At 41.9% G+C, this 18142-nt stretch overlaps 1 protein-coding gene and 1 long non-coding RNA gene across 2 annotated transcripts in view; one reads left to right on the plus strand and one right to left on the minus strand.

The window, feature by feature from the left end:
* TSPAN3 (tetraspanin 3) overlaps positions 1-10892 on the plus strand; it is a 27452-nt gene extending 16560 nt beyond the window's left edge. Inside the window, exons 4-7 of the mRNA XM_025883796.2 lie at positions 1846-1947; positions 2851-3003; positions 3264-3347; positions 9990-10892. Of these exons, the coding sequence (XP_025739581.1) occupies positions 1846-1947; positions 2851-3003; positions 3264-3347; positions 9990-10082 (432 nt within the window). The 3' untranslated portion in view covers positions 10083-10892. The remainder of the gene's footprint in view (positions 1-1845; positions 1948-2850; positions 3004-3263; positions 3348-9989) is intronic.
* Positions 8342-16856, minus strand: LOC112832952 (uncharacterized). Its single transcript, XR_003210513.2, has 2 exons — positions 10925-16856; positions 8342-10072 (listed from the first exon to the last, which is right to left on the minus strand). It is a non-coding gene; the product is annotated as an uncharacterized lncRNA (long non-coding RNA).
* Between the last annotated feature and the right edge of the window lie 1286 nt (positions 16857-18142).

The following is an 18142-nucleotide window of genomic DNA, read 5'->3' on the forward strand; positions in this document are numbered from 1 at the left end:
CCTTCTGGAGCTTAAATTAGAGGCTGTTGTAATATCTGATCACAATTCACTTTCCTTATTTGAGGCAGGATAATAGAAACATTAAACCAACAAGCAAGTAATTTTTTTTAATATTTTATTTTTATTTAAGAGAGAGAATGAGAGAGAGCATGAGAGGGGGGAGGATCAGAGGGAGAAGCAGACTCCCTGCTCAGCAGGAAGCCCAATGCAGGACTCGATCCCGGGACTCCAGGATCATGACCTGAGCCGAAGGCAGTCGCTTAACTAACTGAGCCACCCAGGCACCCAGCAAGAAATTTCTGAACAAGATAGTTTTCTTTTTTCCCCTTGTTGAATTCTGCTACAGTGTATCTTCTAAAGATTTAGCCTGGGGACTCTGAACTCCTTAAGGGCGAGGCAGTAATCTTTGTCCAGCAGTGGCAGGGTGCCTGGCACAATAAATATTATGAATTGGTCAATTGATTGAACGAAAAAAAATTACTTGTCAAGACTTCTAGTCTTATTTAATATATCGAAGTGTTCTACTGAAGTATTTAACTTTCTTTCCCTCAGAATGAGCTGCAGATGAATAGTTGGTCTGAGAAGTTTGTTCAGATTTCCTCAGTGCATAAATTCCCTGTATGGAAGGGGGGACATATAAGTTTTCTGATTTCTGTTTTAGAAGAGCTAAATTGAGGACTTCATTTTCCTTTGCTTCTTAAAAAAAAAAATGTCTTGATTCTGGACATAGAAAAAGATGACTATGGGTTGAGATCCTACCAACTGTGCCCGTCCTGCCAACTTGAGGGGTCCTGCCAACTTGAACACCAAGATAGCCATTGCCAGCCACTCCCTTCTTGCCCCTCTTTCCTCTTTCTTAGTCACTTCCTCTTCTTTTCTTTCGCCTTTCTTGCTATTTTGCCTGTTTTTGCTTTCCACCTACAGTACTGTTTAAGGTTAAACAGTCTGCCTTAAATTAATTAATTGGAGTATAACTTTAAAGCTATGATAAAGACATAATAGAAGTATTCTTACTGTAATTTACAGTTTTAAATCAAAGGCATAATGTGCCAATTTAACATTCAAACCATTGATACATAAGGTACCAGGCAGCTATGCCCCAAAAAGGAATGCATTGGATTATGCCTCTACTGGTTATCAACTTTATAGTTGTATCACGTAACTGGTATAATTACTAAGTAGGTCTAATCATCTTAGAAGGGTAAGGAGAATCTGGTACAAGCAAATTTTACTAAATGACACTTTCTTGCCACTTTAGTGATTGACAGCAGTAAGTTATGAAGAGTTTATTTCCTGTCTCATTCACACAACATTGAACTGCACTTTTTTCATAAAGGGCCACTTTAAGGACTGATTTTTTTTTTTTACCTGCGATTATCTTTGTATATTTGGCCAGATCTAAACATTGAGTAAATAAAATGGAAAGCATGTTCGTACTTGTTCCAAAAATGGGGGGTTTTAAAGTTCTTTTATTTTTACCTCCTTTAGGAAATGAAAATGAGCAGGTCCAACCCACTAAAAGTTTATTTGAAATGGAAGGCAGTTCATTTATAATTTACAATATCTGTCTCAAGGTTCAGCTTCTTTCTCCCTCTTGAATAGATTATTAATCTGCCATCTTGCACACAGTCTTCTCTTTGAATGCTTTTAATCTGTGTGATGTAATATGTCTGAATTTTCACCTGTATCTCTGTGGAGACAGGAAGGGAGAAAATTTTCTAAAAGAAATTCACAGAGATATCTGGCAACTTGCCATACATGTCATTTAGGTAGTTTAGCCAGAGCCTTGACAAATGTTAATTTTACCAGTATTATTAAAGGACTGAATTCTTTGTTTTGATTCAGGTGGAAAATGAGGTTGATCGCAGCATTCAGAAAGTATATAAGACCTACAATGGAACCAACCCTGATGCTGCTAGCCGGGCTATTGATTATGTACAGAGACAGGTGAGCTCTCTTGAGATGAATTTCTTTTTGAGGGCCAGTCACTGTTGCGTTAACCTTAAACTCTATTACTATGTAAATTAGACATGTATTTTCATAGCCATGGATTAGCTTCATGATGTGTATAACATTTTTACCTTCACCCTTGAAAAGTTTTTTCCACTGTCACCTAATCAAAGCCAGATAAGAAGCGTTTGATTTTTTACCAAAATATAATTAGCCAGGAAGGTGATAATGGAAGAGAGGTGTGGTCACAGGAAAGGTGGGAGCCTCTAGGGACTTCAGAGGAGGTAAGAGTCTTTCATATACCTTTAGAAAGCAAGACCAGAAAAGATAGCATTGGAAAAAAAAAAAAGGACAATTTGAAATACATGAAAGTAGAGAGACAATAGTATAGTACCCATAAACCTACCCCAAAATTGTCAGTTTTTTGTCAGTCTTATTTCATCTTACCCCACATATCTTTTGCTAATTATCTTAAAGCAAATCCCAGACATTTCAGAGAAAATATTTGAAGCACATTGTCATTGGAAATAATATTTAACTCAGAATCAGATTTTTAACATGTAAGATATGAAGATTTTTCTTAGCTATAAATTACCCTTGCGGGTAAGGTGCTTTTCATGTGGAGGTTCTAAAATTATTAGTCGTATGTGGTTATTTAAATTAAAATTTAAAATTCAGTTCCTTAGTCATTCTAGCCACATTGTAAGTGCTCACTTGCCTCAGGTGGCTAGTGGCTAACATGTTCAACATGCAGACAGAACATTTCAATCATTGCAGAAAGTTTTATTGGACCTCACTGGTCTAGAGTAGCTTAAAGCTTTGCAGTACACAGAATTCTAAAGTTCAACACAGATATATGTGTCCTGTGAGGACTAATATTTCTCTTCTCTTCCCCACTAGCTGCATTGTTGCGGAATTCACAACTATTCAGACTGGGAAAACACAGACTGGTTCAAAGAAACCAAAAACCAGAGTGTCCCTCTCAGCTGCTGCAGAGAGACCGCCAGCAGCTGTAATGGCAGTCTGGCCCACCCCTCTGACCTCTATGCTGAGGTAAATCTGGTTTCTTGGCCAAGACTTGAATCTAGCTTGGTAACCTGTTTTTCTCTGTGAATCATCTTTACCTAGAACTTTTCTATACTCTTTTGCTTGTCTTTAATGCTGTTTTATGTTACTGTAAATTCTTTTTAAGTGCATTGTCTCTCCCTCTTTGGGTTTCTGTTATTTTCATTTCTGCCACTGAGTAATAATATTTGACCTTGCAGCTTTCACTTTTAAAAAAGACTTCTAATGAGGATGACTGTGTGTTTCAGGGATGTGAGGCTCTAGTTGTGAAGAAGCTACAAGAAATCATGATGCACGTTATCTGGGCGGCGCTGGCGTTTGCAGCTATTCAGGTAAGTGCAGCTAGCCGATGCGTTGTTATCCGAGTGTCAGCCATGAATGGTTTTAATCATTAAGTGCAGTTAAAACTTTGTGTATATAGATAACTTGGAAGTGATTGAGGAACAGGCCACCAGTTTCCAACATCTTCCGTTTCCTGTCTCTAGACCTAGACCCAAAATGGTTCCAAGAAACCAGAGATCTGGGTGTGGGGACTGTGTTTGAGGGGACTCTGCTTTATATTCAGAGTAGTGAGTGGCGTGCTCAAAATACATACTGTTCCCAGTCCCAGTGTATTCTTGGGAGGTATTTTAATAGAACTTAACAGAATCTTTAACAATTGTACTGCTTTATTTCACTTTGGAAATGGAAAGCTTTTTTTCAATCTTTTTGTACTACTTCTGGCTCTTTATTTTTCTGTCCTCAAGGGTTTTATATGTCTATATATGTAAATCAAGAACTGGTACTACAGCACTAGTCACTTAAACTGATAGAAGCAGTTTCATTGCTTTATAGAAAAGACCAAGTGAAAACTGAGGTTCTAACCTATTCTGTATTTGTGGACTTAGTTTTTTTAGACTGACAGCCATCACGGAGTCCGTGTCATCACTTGGCACCTCTGCAAGTGTACCATGCCATTTGGGTAGCTGAGGGCACTTGTTTTCCCAACTCCTACCAGTGAAAACAGTTTTTTTCCTACCTAATAATGGCATGCGCAGAGTAGCTGGTGATTGTTTAATTACCTCTCACTTTATCTACTCCTTCCTCCCTCCCTCACCTGAAAACAAATAAGAAAGACAGCTATTTTTCTGCTCAGTACACCTACATTGCTAGTTTCTCGGGTGTATACAATATATCTTGGGGATTATGTTAGAGGAATCTTAAACTGAGAATAGCCAGTTGTTTGGAATGATTGAGAATCCTTTGTGTCAGATCTAGTTCTCAGAGTGTTCTTTTGGTAGTTCTTGAAATATGCTTCAGGCCTAGAGAATCTATTTTAAGAAAGTGTAGGTATCTTTTAACTGTTAGATAAAACCAGTGTAATTGCTAGTTTAAGTGTAAGTTGCTTGGATTGCCTGCTCTCTGTATATTTGAACAAAAGCTAGTGTATTTAATGGGAAATGCCTTTTAAAATGGCAAAAAGGTGATTGTTTACTTTGCTGGTATGCAAACAGCCCTGAAATGATTCATTAAAAAGCCTAGTTCTTTATTTGCTATGGTCTCTGCCCTTCTAAGCATTTACTTTGTGGCTCAGCATAGCAATAATATGTTGATCAGGAGGCATGTATTTCATATTTTGATTGTCTGTGCAAACACATGCATTTAGCTAAAAATAATGAAACATAAGGGAGGTCTTTTTTCCCAAGTGAAATCCTGGTCTGTGCATTCTTAATGATTTTATTTGTGTTAATAAATCAGCACATACTAGCATGCAGCAAAAAAGCTTTGAAACTGTAAGGTGCTTGTGATCGTGAAATATGCAGCATGTATAAAGAAGACTGATGAAAATCGTTACTTTAGCTATGTCCCTCATCTAGTTACGCTTATTAACCAGGTAGATAGTGCTTCATTAAATATTTTTCAGTGGGGGCTAATAAATATTTTAACTAGTGTCTTAATTTATGTATGCCTTCTCATATGCATTTTATACTTAAATCACCCTGATTTAGGTAATGGCTGATAAAGATTTGATATGTTCAGTTCAGCAAAACTCAGGAAAGGATTCAGAGCTTTCACAGACTCAAAACTTAGTGGTTTTGAAAATTTAAAAACTTTGGTTTTAAGGGAAAAAACATACATTTGAAATAATGAAAGAATTTTCCCTAATGTTTTCTTTTTTAAAAGAGTGCCTGTAAATGTTCTGAACTTTTGATACTCAAAATCTGATTTAGATTGGTGTCCTTGGTGTGGAAAACCTGAGCAAAGGCAAAAACAGCTCAAAGATCAGTGATCTCTTATGCTTGTATGCCCATCCTGATAGAGAAAGAGCTAGAAGGACGCTTGGAGAGTCTCTAGTCCCTGTTTCCTTTGTAAAGGCCATGAAAATGAGGGGGCAGGGGGACAAAGATAGTATGACTAATGACCATCAGTGAAGCTTGAACCCTGGCCTCTTGTACTCTGCCTCCAATTACAAAGTGAAGAATTAAGGTTCTCAAAAGATTAAATTCTCCAATTCTGTTATGAAACCAGACAATTACTTGGCACTTCAGCTTAAGAAAATACACAGTATGATAGCATTGAAATATCATTGGCACTTTCCTTCAGGTTCTAAAGTGGGAAAGCTCTTAAGAGCTGTCATAGGAAGTATGGTTTTAAATAATGTTAGGGGCACCTGGCTGGCTCAGTCAGAAGAGAATGTGATTCTTGATCTTGGGGTCGTGAATTTGAGCCCCATGTTAGGTGTAGAGATTTCTTAAAGAAAACTTTAAAAAAAATAATGTTAAAGATTGAAAGATGATTTTTGGTAGTGTTGTATCAAAACTGTTGGAAGCATTGTCTTTTTTGAATTTGAGTGTGATTTATGGCACTGTGTTAAGCTACATTTTATTGAAGTTCTAAGGCATAAGGTGAATTTAAGAAGACATTTTTTTTAAGATTTTATTTATTTATTTGACAGAGAGCGAGAGAGCGCAAACATGGGGAGCACAAGCCAGAGGGAGAGGGAGAAGCAGGCTCCCCGCTGAGCAGGGGGCCTGATGCGGGAGCTCAATCCCAGGACCCTGGGGTCATGACCTGAGCCCAAGGCAGCCGCTTAACTGCTTAACTAGTTGAGCCACCCAGGCGCCCTGAGGAATTTTTCTCATAAACCTAATTGACCAATAGAAGGTTCTAGTTCACGTGTTAGCCATCTGTAGGTCGAATGGGCCAAGTCTAGCCCACTCTCTCTTTTTGTGTTAGGCACACTCAATTATGTATTATCTGTGACTGTTTTTGTGTTACAGTGAGAGTTGCATGGTTGTGACAGAGACTGATTTTGTCTCTTGGTTCACAAAACCTAAAATATTTACTATTTCCCTTTAAGAATACACTTGTTGACCCTTTTTCTAGTCTAGTTAAGTGATCTAGGTTTGAGTAGGACCAAAATGTTCAAGTTAAAACCCTGAAAAATAGTAGTTAATTGTTACAACAGGATTTTTTAATGTGAAAGATTTTAAAATTTTGCTACATTCCCTATTTTGTCAGCTTTCGTTTTTAATTTTACTTTTAAGTAATCTCCACACCCAACATGGGGCTTGAACCTACAACTTCGAGATCAAGAGTCGCATGTTCCACCAAATGAGCCAGCTAGGCACCTCTTTATTTTGTTAGCTTTTTAAAATCACCAAGATATTTGACTTCTGTGAGCATAGCCAGCCTCTTAAATTAGCAAATGATCAATTAGGAATTTTATATCTAAAAGATCTGGTCATAATAATAGACAAAAATCTAGGTTTGGATTTGGCAGTCTCTTAAGTATCTTGCTGTGAGTAAGGCTTTCTGCAAAGACAGTATGGGAGGGGTGCCTGGGTGGCTCAATCCTTAAAGCATCTGCCTTCGGCTCAAGTCATGATTCCAGGGTCCTGGGATCGAGCCCCACATCGGGCTCCCAGGGAGCCTGCTTCTCCCTCTCCCCCTCCCCCTGCTTGTGTTCCCCCTCTCGCTGTGTCTCTCTCTGTCAAATAAATAAAATCTTTAAAAAAATAAAATTTAAAAATTAAAAAAAAACAGTATGGGGAAAAATGGGAATTATCTGATGTCTTTGGAGTCTCATGAATTTGGCATGTCCTCAAGATAGAGTGATCAAGAGCAAACTTTCACAGAGGACTGTTTCCCAAAGCCATGTTGCTTTTTTCTGGTCTATATGCCAAGTGTGAATGAGGTTGAGCCTGCTATTTCCTTCCTGCTTCTTGATTGCCAGATATTCATTAAAATGACTTAAAATACATTAGTGAATAACACTTCAGATTGGGCCCCCAGATAGTTAAAATCTAGTGGGTTGATTCTGACACGCTTTTAAAGAAATATTTCAAGTAATTCTTCTTTAAAAATTTAAACCAAGGCTTGGGAAGGTAATTCTTGAATGACTAGGTTTTGTTTTGTGTATCACAGCCAGGGTATTGGCACTGATATAATCCACCAATTTTATTCAGATTTTTCATTTCTATTTGTATATTCGGTTCTGTATAGTTTTATGACCTGGTAGGTTCCTGTATCTACTGCCACAATCAAGACACTGAACAGTTCTAACACCACAAGGATTCTACCTAGTACCCTTTTGTAACTAACTGCACCCACTTCCATCCTATGCCTCTTCCCCCCGTACCCTGGCAACCACTAATCTGTTCTCCGTTTCTAAAATTTTTGTCATTTCAATATATAAATGGAACCATATGGTATGTAACCTTTGGTTCTTTCTTATGTCTTACTGTGGCTGCGTAGTATTTCATTTTGGGGCATACTTTATAATTTATCTAATTTACATTAATGGGCACTTATATAAGTCTTGCTATTCTAGAAATGCAAGTAGTGAATATCCTCTGTATGCACGTACAGTCTATAGCTGCGAAGTTGAAGAGTCAGTGGCTTTTTGATAGGTATTTCCACATTTTTCTCAGAAAAGGGTGTTTCCAGTGTGCAGTTTCAAAACCTTGTATAGCAATACCTATTTTCCCATAATGCCCCCTACATAGTATATTCTAGAACATTTTAATCCTTGGCAGTCGGTTTTTTTAATCACCACTTGCCTCTATTTAGCGATCATTTTTGGCAGTTGCTTGGTGTTATATTTAGACTAAGTGCAGATTAGTTCTCATGGCTTGAATATTGCAGGGAAAATTTTTATTGCAAGAAATAACTCTGGAGCTAAAATATTTCCAAGTCTATTGTTGGAAAATTTTAATAATCAGTGAAATTTCAGTATAGCAGAGCTTTGGCAGTGAGCCTATAGTACTTAGTGATGAGGTTTGGACTGTAAGAAGTTAATGTGTAGAGCTTAATGTTCATAAACAGACTCATTCTCAAGCATGAGTAGGGTTTTATCAAGCTTATTTAATTGTTTTAAAATCGGTACAAGTTGACTTAATTGAAATAAAAGTCAGGAAGAGAAATGATGCTTATTTCAGACCCCATTTGAGAATGCTGACTCCTTCAGTAGAAGTTAACCAACTGAAAGGAATGTGAGGGAAGTGGGATAGGAAGAGAGATTTTTTTTCCAGAAAATCAGTAATTTCTGAGCTTAGCATTTTTATTGCTCAATTTAACATTGCCTGGGAACATAATTGTGTTTGATTTTATAGCTGTTCTAAGAATATTTTGATGATGTACAGTGAATGGAAATGTATTTCTATAGGAATTAGATACAAAACATGTCCAGACCTGGCTAAAGATATTTACTGAAATTTAACAATATCCACTTTTAAAACGTCTTCAAGGTGCTTTGTGCTGTTACTGCACTTAGCAAATATTGATATAATGAAACTGATGGATTTAAGCAGCAAGAATATATCCTGAATGGGTAGAAAGAATATGGGCTAATTGAGGGCAGAAATTGGAGTGTGTGACTTTTATACCATGGAGAATTCAGTTTGAGGACATCCGTATTCTCTGTGTATTGTGTCTCATTAGTAATCTTCCACTGCAAACTTTGAGAGCTTGTTTATGGATCCAGTACATTTTGTTGAAATTGAATGACCCCATATGTACAGAAAGCCTTGCCTTTTAAAATCAAATAACTGAGACCTTTCACTGCCAATGAAAAGTTAGAACAGCAAATTAACTTACTTTTATTTAGCTCTTTGGTTACTATTTATATTTTGTAAGAAGCCAGGTCAAAATTCTAGAATCATTTTCTCTTTAATCCAGTGTAATCCTCTAGCTTATTCAAAATAACATGGCATGACTTTATTACAATTCCAGTTTGCTGCCACAGAAGGATTAGGGCTTATTAAAATAAAATGATGAAGGAAGAGTGACCTTTAAAAAATAATGTGTGTGTAATACAGAACCAAATCTGGATTTCAAAAATAGTAAATAATTATGAAAGAGACAAAAACCTTCAAACCATTTTTTTGGCATCAAGATTAGTTTTCCACCATAGGGCTTTTGGGCTATTCATGTACTGAATTTTGTGGATTGTTAATAAAGCCTGTGTCCCCAAATCCAGATGTCTGAAAAGACCACCAGTAAGTTTCCTTAATACACATCGTCTTGGTCATTCCACTCACTAGACCTTTGTTGTCCAGTATGGTAGCCACTAGCCAGTTACATGTGTCCCAAGTTTAAATTAATTTGCGTAAAATAAGAAACATAATTGGGCAGTTGCACTAGCTACATTTCAGGCGCCCAGTAGCCCCTTGTGGCTAGTGGCTAGGTTTGACAGCTCAGTTTGATAGAATGTTTCCATCATTGCAGGAAGTTCTTTTTTAGAGCACTGTTGTTGATTGAGAGTGGGGATGGCAGGAGAGTCTTGTGTCTCTGCTCTTCACCTATTGTTCTCAGGTGTGAGACAGGGAAACTAAAAGTTGGTTCCTAAAAAGTTAATGTATTCATTAGAAATTACTTCTGTTCCTGTTGTTATTGTGGAACTTTGAAACCACTCCATTGCCAACCAAGAAATACACACTTGCTATGAGAGAGCCTTCAGCCTTCTTTTTTCCCCTGTTGTTTTCTTCCCACAGCTGCTGGGCATGTTGTGTGCATGCATCGTATTGTGCAGAAGGAGTAGAGATCCTGCTTATGAGCTCCTCATCACCGGCGGAACCTATGCATAGTAGAAAATGCAAGCCTGAGCTTTTTTTAGTCTTGTTGTTTTGATTTGGAAGGTGAATTGAGCAGGTCTACTGCATTAGCAGCCTGCGTTCATTTAGTTAAAGCACACAGGTGTTGGACAAAGCAGCTTGGCTCTTCATGTGCCCACCTACTTCCCTACCCACCCAGGATTTTCTATTCCTCTAGTCTAGCTGACTCTCCATGTCCCTAAGTTTTTAAGTATGGCAGTATATGTTCTCATTTCAGAACCATTTGCAGGTTGCATAGTGTGGGAGAACCAAAGGAGGGCCTGGGCCTGCTTCTGTGACCTCCACGCAGTAACAGAGCTGCTGCCAGAGTATCACTGGGCCCTTTCAGTCTTCATGATGGAGAACTCGGGGCCAAAGGTTTTTGGGGGAGGGGAAGGAAGCCAGCTGCAGTTAAAGTTAACACCAGATGCTGTGCCCCTCGTCAGTGTCCTTTTAAAAAAACATATACTGTAGTCCAATAAGATAGCAACTGTATAAAATTGCTAAAATAGATTTTAGAATCATACAATGTGTCTCTTGGTTCATCTTCAAAATCAGACTGGTTTTTTGAAACTAGCAGTTTTTAATCAAAGCTGGCTTTATAGGAGGAGTATAATGTATGCACTACTGTTTTAAAACAATTAGTGTGTGTGTGTGTGTGTTTTTGTATGATTGAGCCCATCCATTGTAAGTCTAAACTCGTTAGGATTAATGTACCCATGTAGACGAGCAAAATAGTATGTAGATGTGATCTCAGTTGTAAATAGAAAAATCTAATTCAATAAACTCTGTATCACCCCTCAACATGTACTTTGTAATTATTTGGGGATACTTACAGTTCCCAAGCAGCAGTGTAGTGTTTTAAATGTTGGTGCTGTCTACAGTTCATCAAGATTTGCATGTGTTTTAATTATATCAGTTGCCAAATTCTAAAGGCCTTGGGATCTAGAAAACCACAGATGCTTTTCAGTCCAGTATATCCTACAAATATGGAACACTTAAGCATGTGCATGAGTCCGGCATATGGCGATGATGCTCTCCTGGCCTTTAAGGATAATGTGGAGTCCTGTTATAGGAGACATAGACAGAAACAGATAATTTCCATACAGGGCAATGATTGTAGTAACAAAAGAATGGGAGTGCGGAGGAGGTACCCAGAGAGGTCAGAGGCAACTTCCTGGAGAAAAGGCCTGAACTCAGATAGGCTTTGTTGGAGAGGGCACACAGGAGTGTGAGATGGGCTAGAGTGTTCAGGGAGCTATAAGTAGCTCGCTGTGCCCGGAGCTTAAAATACAGGGCTGGGAAAAGAAGTTGAAGGGGCAAAGCCCAAGTCCTCTGGGGTGTCCCACTACATTCTGTGGAGGTCCAGTGGAAAGTGGAGGCAGCCATGTGTGGTGCCAGTGGACGTGTTACGGATGTCCCTGTGGCTCCGGTAGGGAGGATGATTAGAGGGACTTGACTGGGCTTCAGTGAGAGGACTGTAGTGGTGTGGGGGAGAGCAGAAGAGCGGTTGGTGGCAGTGGGAAGGGGGATGGTGGAATTCCATCACTGGTTGCATGTGGGACAGAGAGAAGGGAGAGGAAGGAGTCTAGCATGAGGCCCAGGTTTCTGGCTCAGTCGGCTGAGGAAACAATTAGGAATAGAGCTAGGGAGCAAGTAAGGACCACATCTAGGGGTATGGGTTCACATTCCGTTTGGATCTGTCCATTTGGGGGAAATTATGCAGGTCTGTCCTGCCTGAAAATGGAGGTGTTGAGAGAGGAGTAAGAACTAACTCCTATTCACGAAGCGGAAGTTAACTAAAACATTCATGGCTTCTGAGAACTACAGGTGGTTTGCTAGGTCCCCTGACCCATCCCCCTCTTGTCCCTACAGGTTGCACAGCAGGCAGGGATGCTTTGCTTGTCCTCACGACTTTCACTAGCGCCTTCTCCCCCTAGTCCTGTCTCTTCCTCCCCTTTCCGGTTTTCTATTGTACCATTCTGTGTCTGCCCCGTCACAGATTAGACCTGGGGTGAGCAATATCTGGACTGATGTTTTCTGCACGGCAGAACTGAGCCTCTAGAGTAGGAAATTGCTTCGGGAAAATGTGCCAATTCCTAGCCTAGTCTTTGAACTTGCCCAAGACGCTAATTCTACACACCCCTTTACTCATTCCTCTCTGCTTGCCTGGTGAAAGAGCAGCTTCCTCCCTTTAATGGTGGGCTAGGAGTTTGTATTAACCCTGAGACTCTGGTCCCCAGTGCTTATTCTTCAGAGGGCAAAAGAGCCACTTTCTAGGTCTGAATTCAGTGGATGAGCCCTCAGGCTGTGCTACTTTCCCAACCGTTGTCTGCACATCGGAATCACCTAGAGAACTTTGGGAACTACAGATGCCTGGGTCCCTTGGGAGCTTCCAGAGAGCAGTGAAGGCTGAGAACCACTACTGTATCCTGTTGCCTTTTCTTTAAAAGTTAATTTTATTTGGAAATAATTTCAAAGTTACAGAAAAATTACAAGAATAAGAATTTTACATACAAGGCCCCCAAACCCTTCGTTTAGATTCAACTATTCACATTTTGCCCTGCTTAGCCTGTCATTCGTGTTCTTGCGTGTGCTGTCTCTGTACCAGTATCATGGCCTTTAATACTTCGGTGGGGATTTCCTAAGGATAAGGATATTCTAACTGAGTACACTGAACACAGTACTGAAGCCCACCGTTTGTGTTTCAGCCAACCTCACAACGTCCTTTGTGCCATTTCCCCTCCAGTTCTGGATCCAGTCAAGGACCAGGTGTTAATAGTTAGCTGTCCTGTCCCTTTGGTCTCCTTTAATCTGGGACATTGCCATAGCTTTGCCACTTACGACATTGACATTTTGGAAGATTAAGATCCCTTTTAAATGCTGCTACTCATTTTGGGTTTATCGGATGTTCCCTCTTGATTAGATTAGGTTTTGCATTCCAGGTGGTTGGAGCACTACCCGTGTCGTGTGTCCTCTCAGGGTGTGACATCAGGAGCACACGATGTCATCTGCCCTGCCGTGGGGCTGTTCATTTTGATCACCTGATGTATCATTCAGGGTGCAGTGAGGGGAAAATGTAAACAAGAAACGACAGAAACAGTTGCTTACTGTGGTAAAGATTGGCTAACTACTAAAAGGGGTTTTAAAAAAACCCTAAAGCAGCTTCATAGGAAACAGCTCCCACCCCGAGGGACAAGGAACTGGGAAACTGAGAGCAGGGCCCTGCAGGTCTGAGAGTCGGACGGCTGACAGGAGCGCTGCCTGCCCTGGGCTACAGGATCAGCTCCCCGAGGTGCCCCGCCCCAAGCCGGGAGAGCAGAGCGCTGGCGCTGTGCAGAACACTGCTGGCACCCATGCCCGACGGAAACAGTCTGCTCTAGCCCAGCCGTCCTCTGCTCAGGTCCCTGTTGGCCATCTGGCGGAAGAGGAACGTCCCGTCCCGGCATGGCAGGGAAGGGGGAGGAAGGGCGAGTTTGGCACACTTGCTTAAGGTGGTTTCTACTCGCAAGGGGATAGTTACTGTTTTATCCCTTCCAACTCCGGCGATTTCTGGAGACATACTACCGTAAGACTGAATGTTTAAATATCCTCCTCTGCCCTCCCTTCTCCCCCAGTTATTTTACATATGTATTTATATTTGCTATGGACTGATGGATTCCCATTTTTTTCGGTGGTTTAGAGTTCCTTATTTTCCTTTTGTGTTTTGTTTTTGGTTCTCAAATAGTTCCAGGTTTGGCCAGTGGGAGGGAGCCTCCTCAAGCTGCTTTCTGTGTCCTGACGCTTTTGTTGAACACTTTTGTAATTTCTGACTTAATAAGATGTTCCAGGCTCTTCTCATCGTACCCCTGGTGCCCAGCCCTGGAATCAGTTTCTGGGGAGCCTTGGTCCCCGGCTCTGACTGTGCTCATTACTACCAGGGTGTCTGTGCCTCTCATCCTAAGAGTAAGAGCTTGTCTTACTCTTTTAAAATTGTCCCCCCTCTTTTTTTTAAACAAAAAGTAACAGTGCTTTAAAAAATATAAACCATAACAGACATCTATAAAGAGAAAAGTACCCACAGGTAGACAAGTGCAGGATGGCGTGTATCCTTCCAGACTTCACATACATAAAACCATATTTGGTGGTGGGGTTAGTTTTGCTTTTGGCTAATATATGAATTCTCTTCTACAAGGTCTTTTTTTCTTCTTCACAACATAGTATGTGCTCTGTATCGGAATGTAGAATTCTGACATTTTTGTTAGCCGCTTGGATATATTAGTATCATGCTTAACTAGCGTACAGTGGGTGGATGTTCAGATTGAATCCAGCCTTGCTGCAGTGAACACTTCCATACACATACTGTGAGGCATTTTTTTTAAAATTTTTAACAGCTTTTTATTGAGGTGAAATTCACATAGCATAAAAACCATTTTGAAGTGCACAATTCAGTGGCATTTAGTGTATTCACGGTGTTGTGCAACTACCTCCTCTCTCTGGTTCCAAAGCATATTCATCACCCATGTTGTGCATTTTTATATGGACTCAAGGAGTCTTAGTAGTGGATTTACTCTGGACCAAAAGTCACATTAAAGGTTTTTCATAGCCACTTGCCCTTTCTACGTTATTCCAGTTTATATTCCCACTAGCAATTGAAAATGTACATTTCCCCATACCCTCGTTGACACTTTGGGTATTATCAGCCTTTATTTTTCTTCCAATCTGATAGACAAGAATATGTATTTTTTGACTAGTAGCTAGGCCCAGAATGTTTTCAAAGATGCTTCAGTCATTTGTTTCGGTTGGATTTCCAGTTTCTGTCATCTGCCTAGTTTGATAGGTTGTTGGCGGTGGGGTTCTTTCCCCTTACAGGGCTAAGTTTACTTAGGAAACTTCTGTGGTATTCAGTGCCTGTTGCTACTGTGTGTGTGTGGGTGGGGGGGGGCTAGTGTGTGTGTGTGTGTGTGTGAGCTAATCTTCCTGATATATTTCCTAACTGGTTGTTGTTGGTGTGTAGGAACGCCTACATTTTGGATACATTGATCTTGTATCCAGCGTCCAAGTAGTTCTTGAAATCAGTTTGTATCTTCTGGGTGGCTCTTTATTGCAGTGTCTCTGAGGTCTCCTGAGGGTGTCCGTGACCTTGTAGAAACACCCTAGGTTTACCTACTGAATACTTTCCTGGACAGTGCTGAGTGCATTGCTAGTGGTGACAAATGGACTCACACACAGGTCCTTCTCTCCTGAGTTTATTCACTTCAGGAAAGTAGATATGGAAATTCTAGTAATAAGATAGAAAAGAAATGTGTGTACCTTTGCATCCCCAGCACCTGGCACATAGTGGGCATTGAATATCTGAAATAAGTCACTTATGGTTTTCTTTTTTTTCTTTTTTTAAGCTGAAGAGCCCATTAGCCAGAAAGGTTCTCATCCCTGGCTGCATAGTAGAATCACCATGAGGATGTTTAAAATATTTATGCTCAAACTCAACTGGCAGAGAATTGGTTTCAGTCTGTCCAAAGTGGGACCAAAGCATGAGCATTTTAAAAAGACTTGTTAGTAACGTCACTGAGCAGCCAGGGTTGAGAACCTCTGCTTGTCCAGGACGGAAACGCTACAAGTAGAGCTTGAGGTGGAGCGGGCGCTGCCTCTCTCTTCCCTCTGGCCCCCAGCAGGGTTTGCTGGGCACAGTTTGAAAGCCACATTGGCCCTATGGTCCCGAGAATCCTGTGAGGATGTGCCCATCTGCTGGTGGCAGTTTTGTTCGGGGCTTGTGCTGCTGCTTCACACACCAGGATGGGAACTAGGCAGACGTCCTGGTTCAGCCAGAGGAGCGGGGTCCCCTGTACTGAGGTTGTAGGGCCTGGGGATAGCTATGGGAAGGTGGTGGGGATTAGGTGTTGGGCCTCCATGCATCTCATTTGGCTACATAGTGGATTGCTTCCCCTTTGCTCCTTGTCATCTCTGGGAGGGACTTACTGACATAACTGCAGCTCTCCAGAGGGCATGTTATGAGGGTGATTCTGCCAAGCCCAAAGTTGCTGTTGGTTATAGCCAAGATTTAGAGGTGGTGGGCCTTTTCGTTAAAAATGGTCATCTCTGGCTTTTAATTAGCACTTTTATCTAATTTGAACTTTATGGGGATAGCAGCTTACACAAGGGGCTTATTACACCCATATTACTGATGATGAAAATGAGGTCCAGAGAAATGGTCACTTGCCTACAAGCGCACAGGGAAGCCTGAGCCTGGCTTCGTCCTGATGTTGGCCATTCTTCTGCCCCCCGCGTCATCTGTCTGAGCAGCCCTCTGTTCGGGAGAGGGCTGCCGTTATTTGTACATCCAGTTACACACGTGCCAGCCCCCCTTTGTCCGGCACCATCTCTTCTGCTGGGAGGGCTATCCATCCACACGATTCGTTCGCAGCCACTGAGGTTCTGACCTGCTTGGTGCACAGAGTGGAGAATGCTGTGGAGGCAATGAATTGGACTTGGATTCATTTGTGGGTTTTTTCCCTGGGATGAATTGTGACCCACGAGTTGCTTTCAGTTCCATTCTCTGGCTCCCTGAATGACTGGAGCCCAGGCTCTGTTATCTAACACTCATTACCCAGAGCCCTCTGGGGCCTGTAGACACTGCAGCACCTGTCAGAGATGATGATAAATATCTAGGCCAAAGGTTTTTTTTAAAAATCTCTGCAGTCAGGGCGCCTGGGTGGCTCAGTTGGTTAAGCGACTGCCTTTGGCTCAGGTCATGATCTTGGAGTCCTGGGATCGAGTCCCGCATCAGGCTCCCTGCTTGGCGGGGAGTCTGCTTCTCCCTCTGACCCTCATCCCTCTCGTGCTCTCTATCTCGCATTCTCTCTCTCTCAAATAAATAAATAAAATCTTAAAAAAAAAAATCTCTGCAGTCAAATGGAATGCTCGATCAAGATGACAGGGTATTTTCAGGGAATAAATAAAGCACTGATACCTAACTTATTCTTTTTCTTCCCTCTTGGCTGCCACACATGACCTGACCCTGGTGGTCAGTCTCCTTGGCTGCCCTCCCTCTTCTGGGCCCTTGCTCAGGCTTTGTCCCTGCTGCTAGCCCCTTCTCTGCCTCCTGCTCGGCCTGAGGAGGACCTGCCCGTCTGCAAGGCTTGGCTCAGCTCAGAAGTCGCTCCTCACCTCCTTCTTTTCCCCCTTCCCGCTCCTGTCTCACAGCCTGTAGGTTACCAAGTCCTGTTGATCTACTTCCCTCATCCTTCCGGAATTGCTCTCCAGCCCCATTGCTACTTCCCAGACAAGCTGCCATCACCTCTGTGTTGGGCAGCCTGGGCCTGGCCGCCCGGTCACATCTCACCCTGCTTGCTGTCTGCCTTGTGTCAGAGGGATTATGGCGTCTGTGTCCCCCCTCTGGAATGAGTGAGCTCTTTGAAGGCACCCCTTTGTCTCACACCCTTCTGCCCCCCATTCTCAAATACAGGGTCAGTCAGGTCTGGTACTTGGCTGTCCCAGGCAAGAATTTTCATAGTCAGGCCTTTATTCACTGACTTCTCTCTCCTTCAGGGAGTATAAGACCAAGCCCAAGATTTCATTTTTCTTTCCGAACATCCCTGTTTGTAAACATCAGACGTGTCAGGGTGTTCGGTCAGTTCTCTTGTAGGATATGCCTTACAAGGGAAAAGGACATTTTCAGAAGGATTTAAGCCTCGGTCTGATTTTTCTCAGAAGCCCAAAGCCTTTCCCCACCCCATCTGCCACACACCCCATGATCGAAGCGCTGGTGGGTGACACCCAGTGGAGGGCCAGCTGGAGCCCTCCTTCCGGGCCCCCCCCTTTCCACCCGTGCTCGGCCCCAGCAGGAGTAGTACTTGGGCGGCAGCATAGTCCTTTCACTGCTTGATGGACTTGAGGGGTGCCCACACCCGAGACAGGGCAGAGGCTGCAAGCCAAAGGCCCTTTCCCTCCCAGAAGAACACAGCCCGTCCCCTCGGTCACCAGGCGCCAGGTTTGCTTAGTCACACAAGCTTGTTTGCTCAGCTGAGGAAGATGAGGCACGGCTGGAAGTCTGCAGTGGCCACGGGAGCAGCCCT

Source organism: Callorhinus ursinus, unplaced genomic scaffold (genome assembly GCF_003265705.2).
Source record: "Callorhinus ursinus isolate GAN/ISIS: 27379988/994484 unplaced genomic scaffold, GSC_fseal_2.0 scaffold25, whole genome shotgun sequence".
NCBI lineage: Eukaryota > Metazoa > Chordata > Mammalia > Carnivora > Otariidae > Callorhinus > Callorhinus ursinus.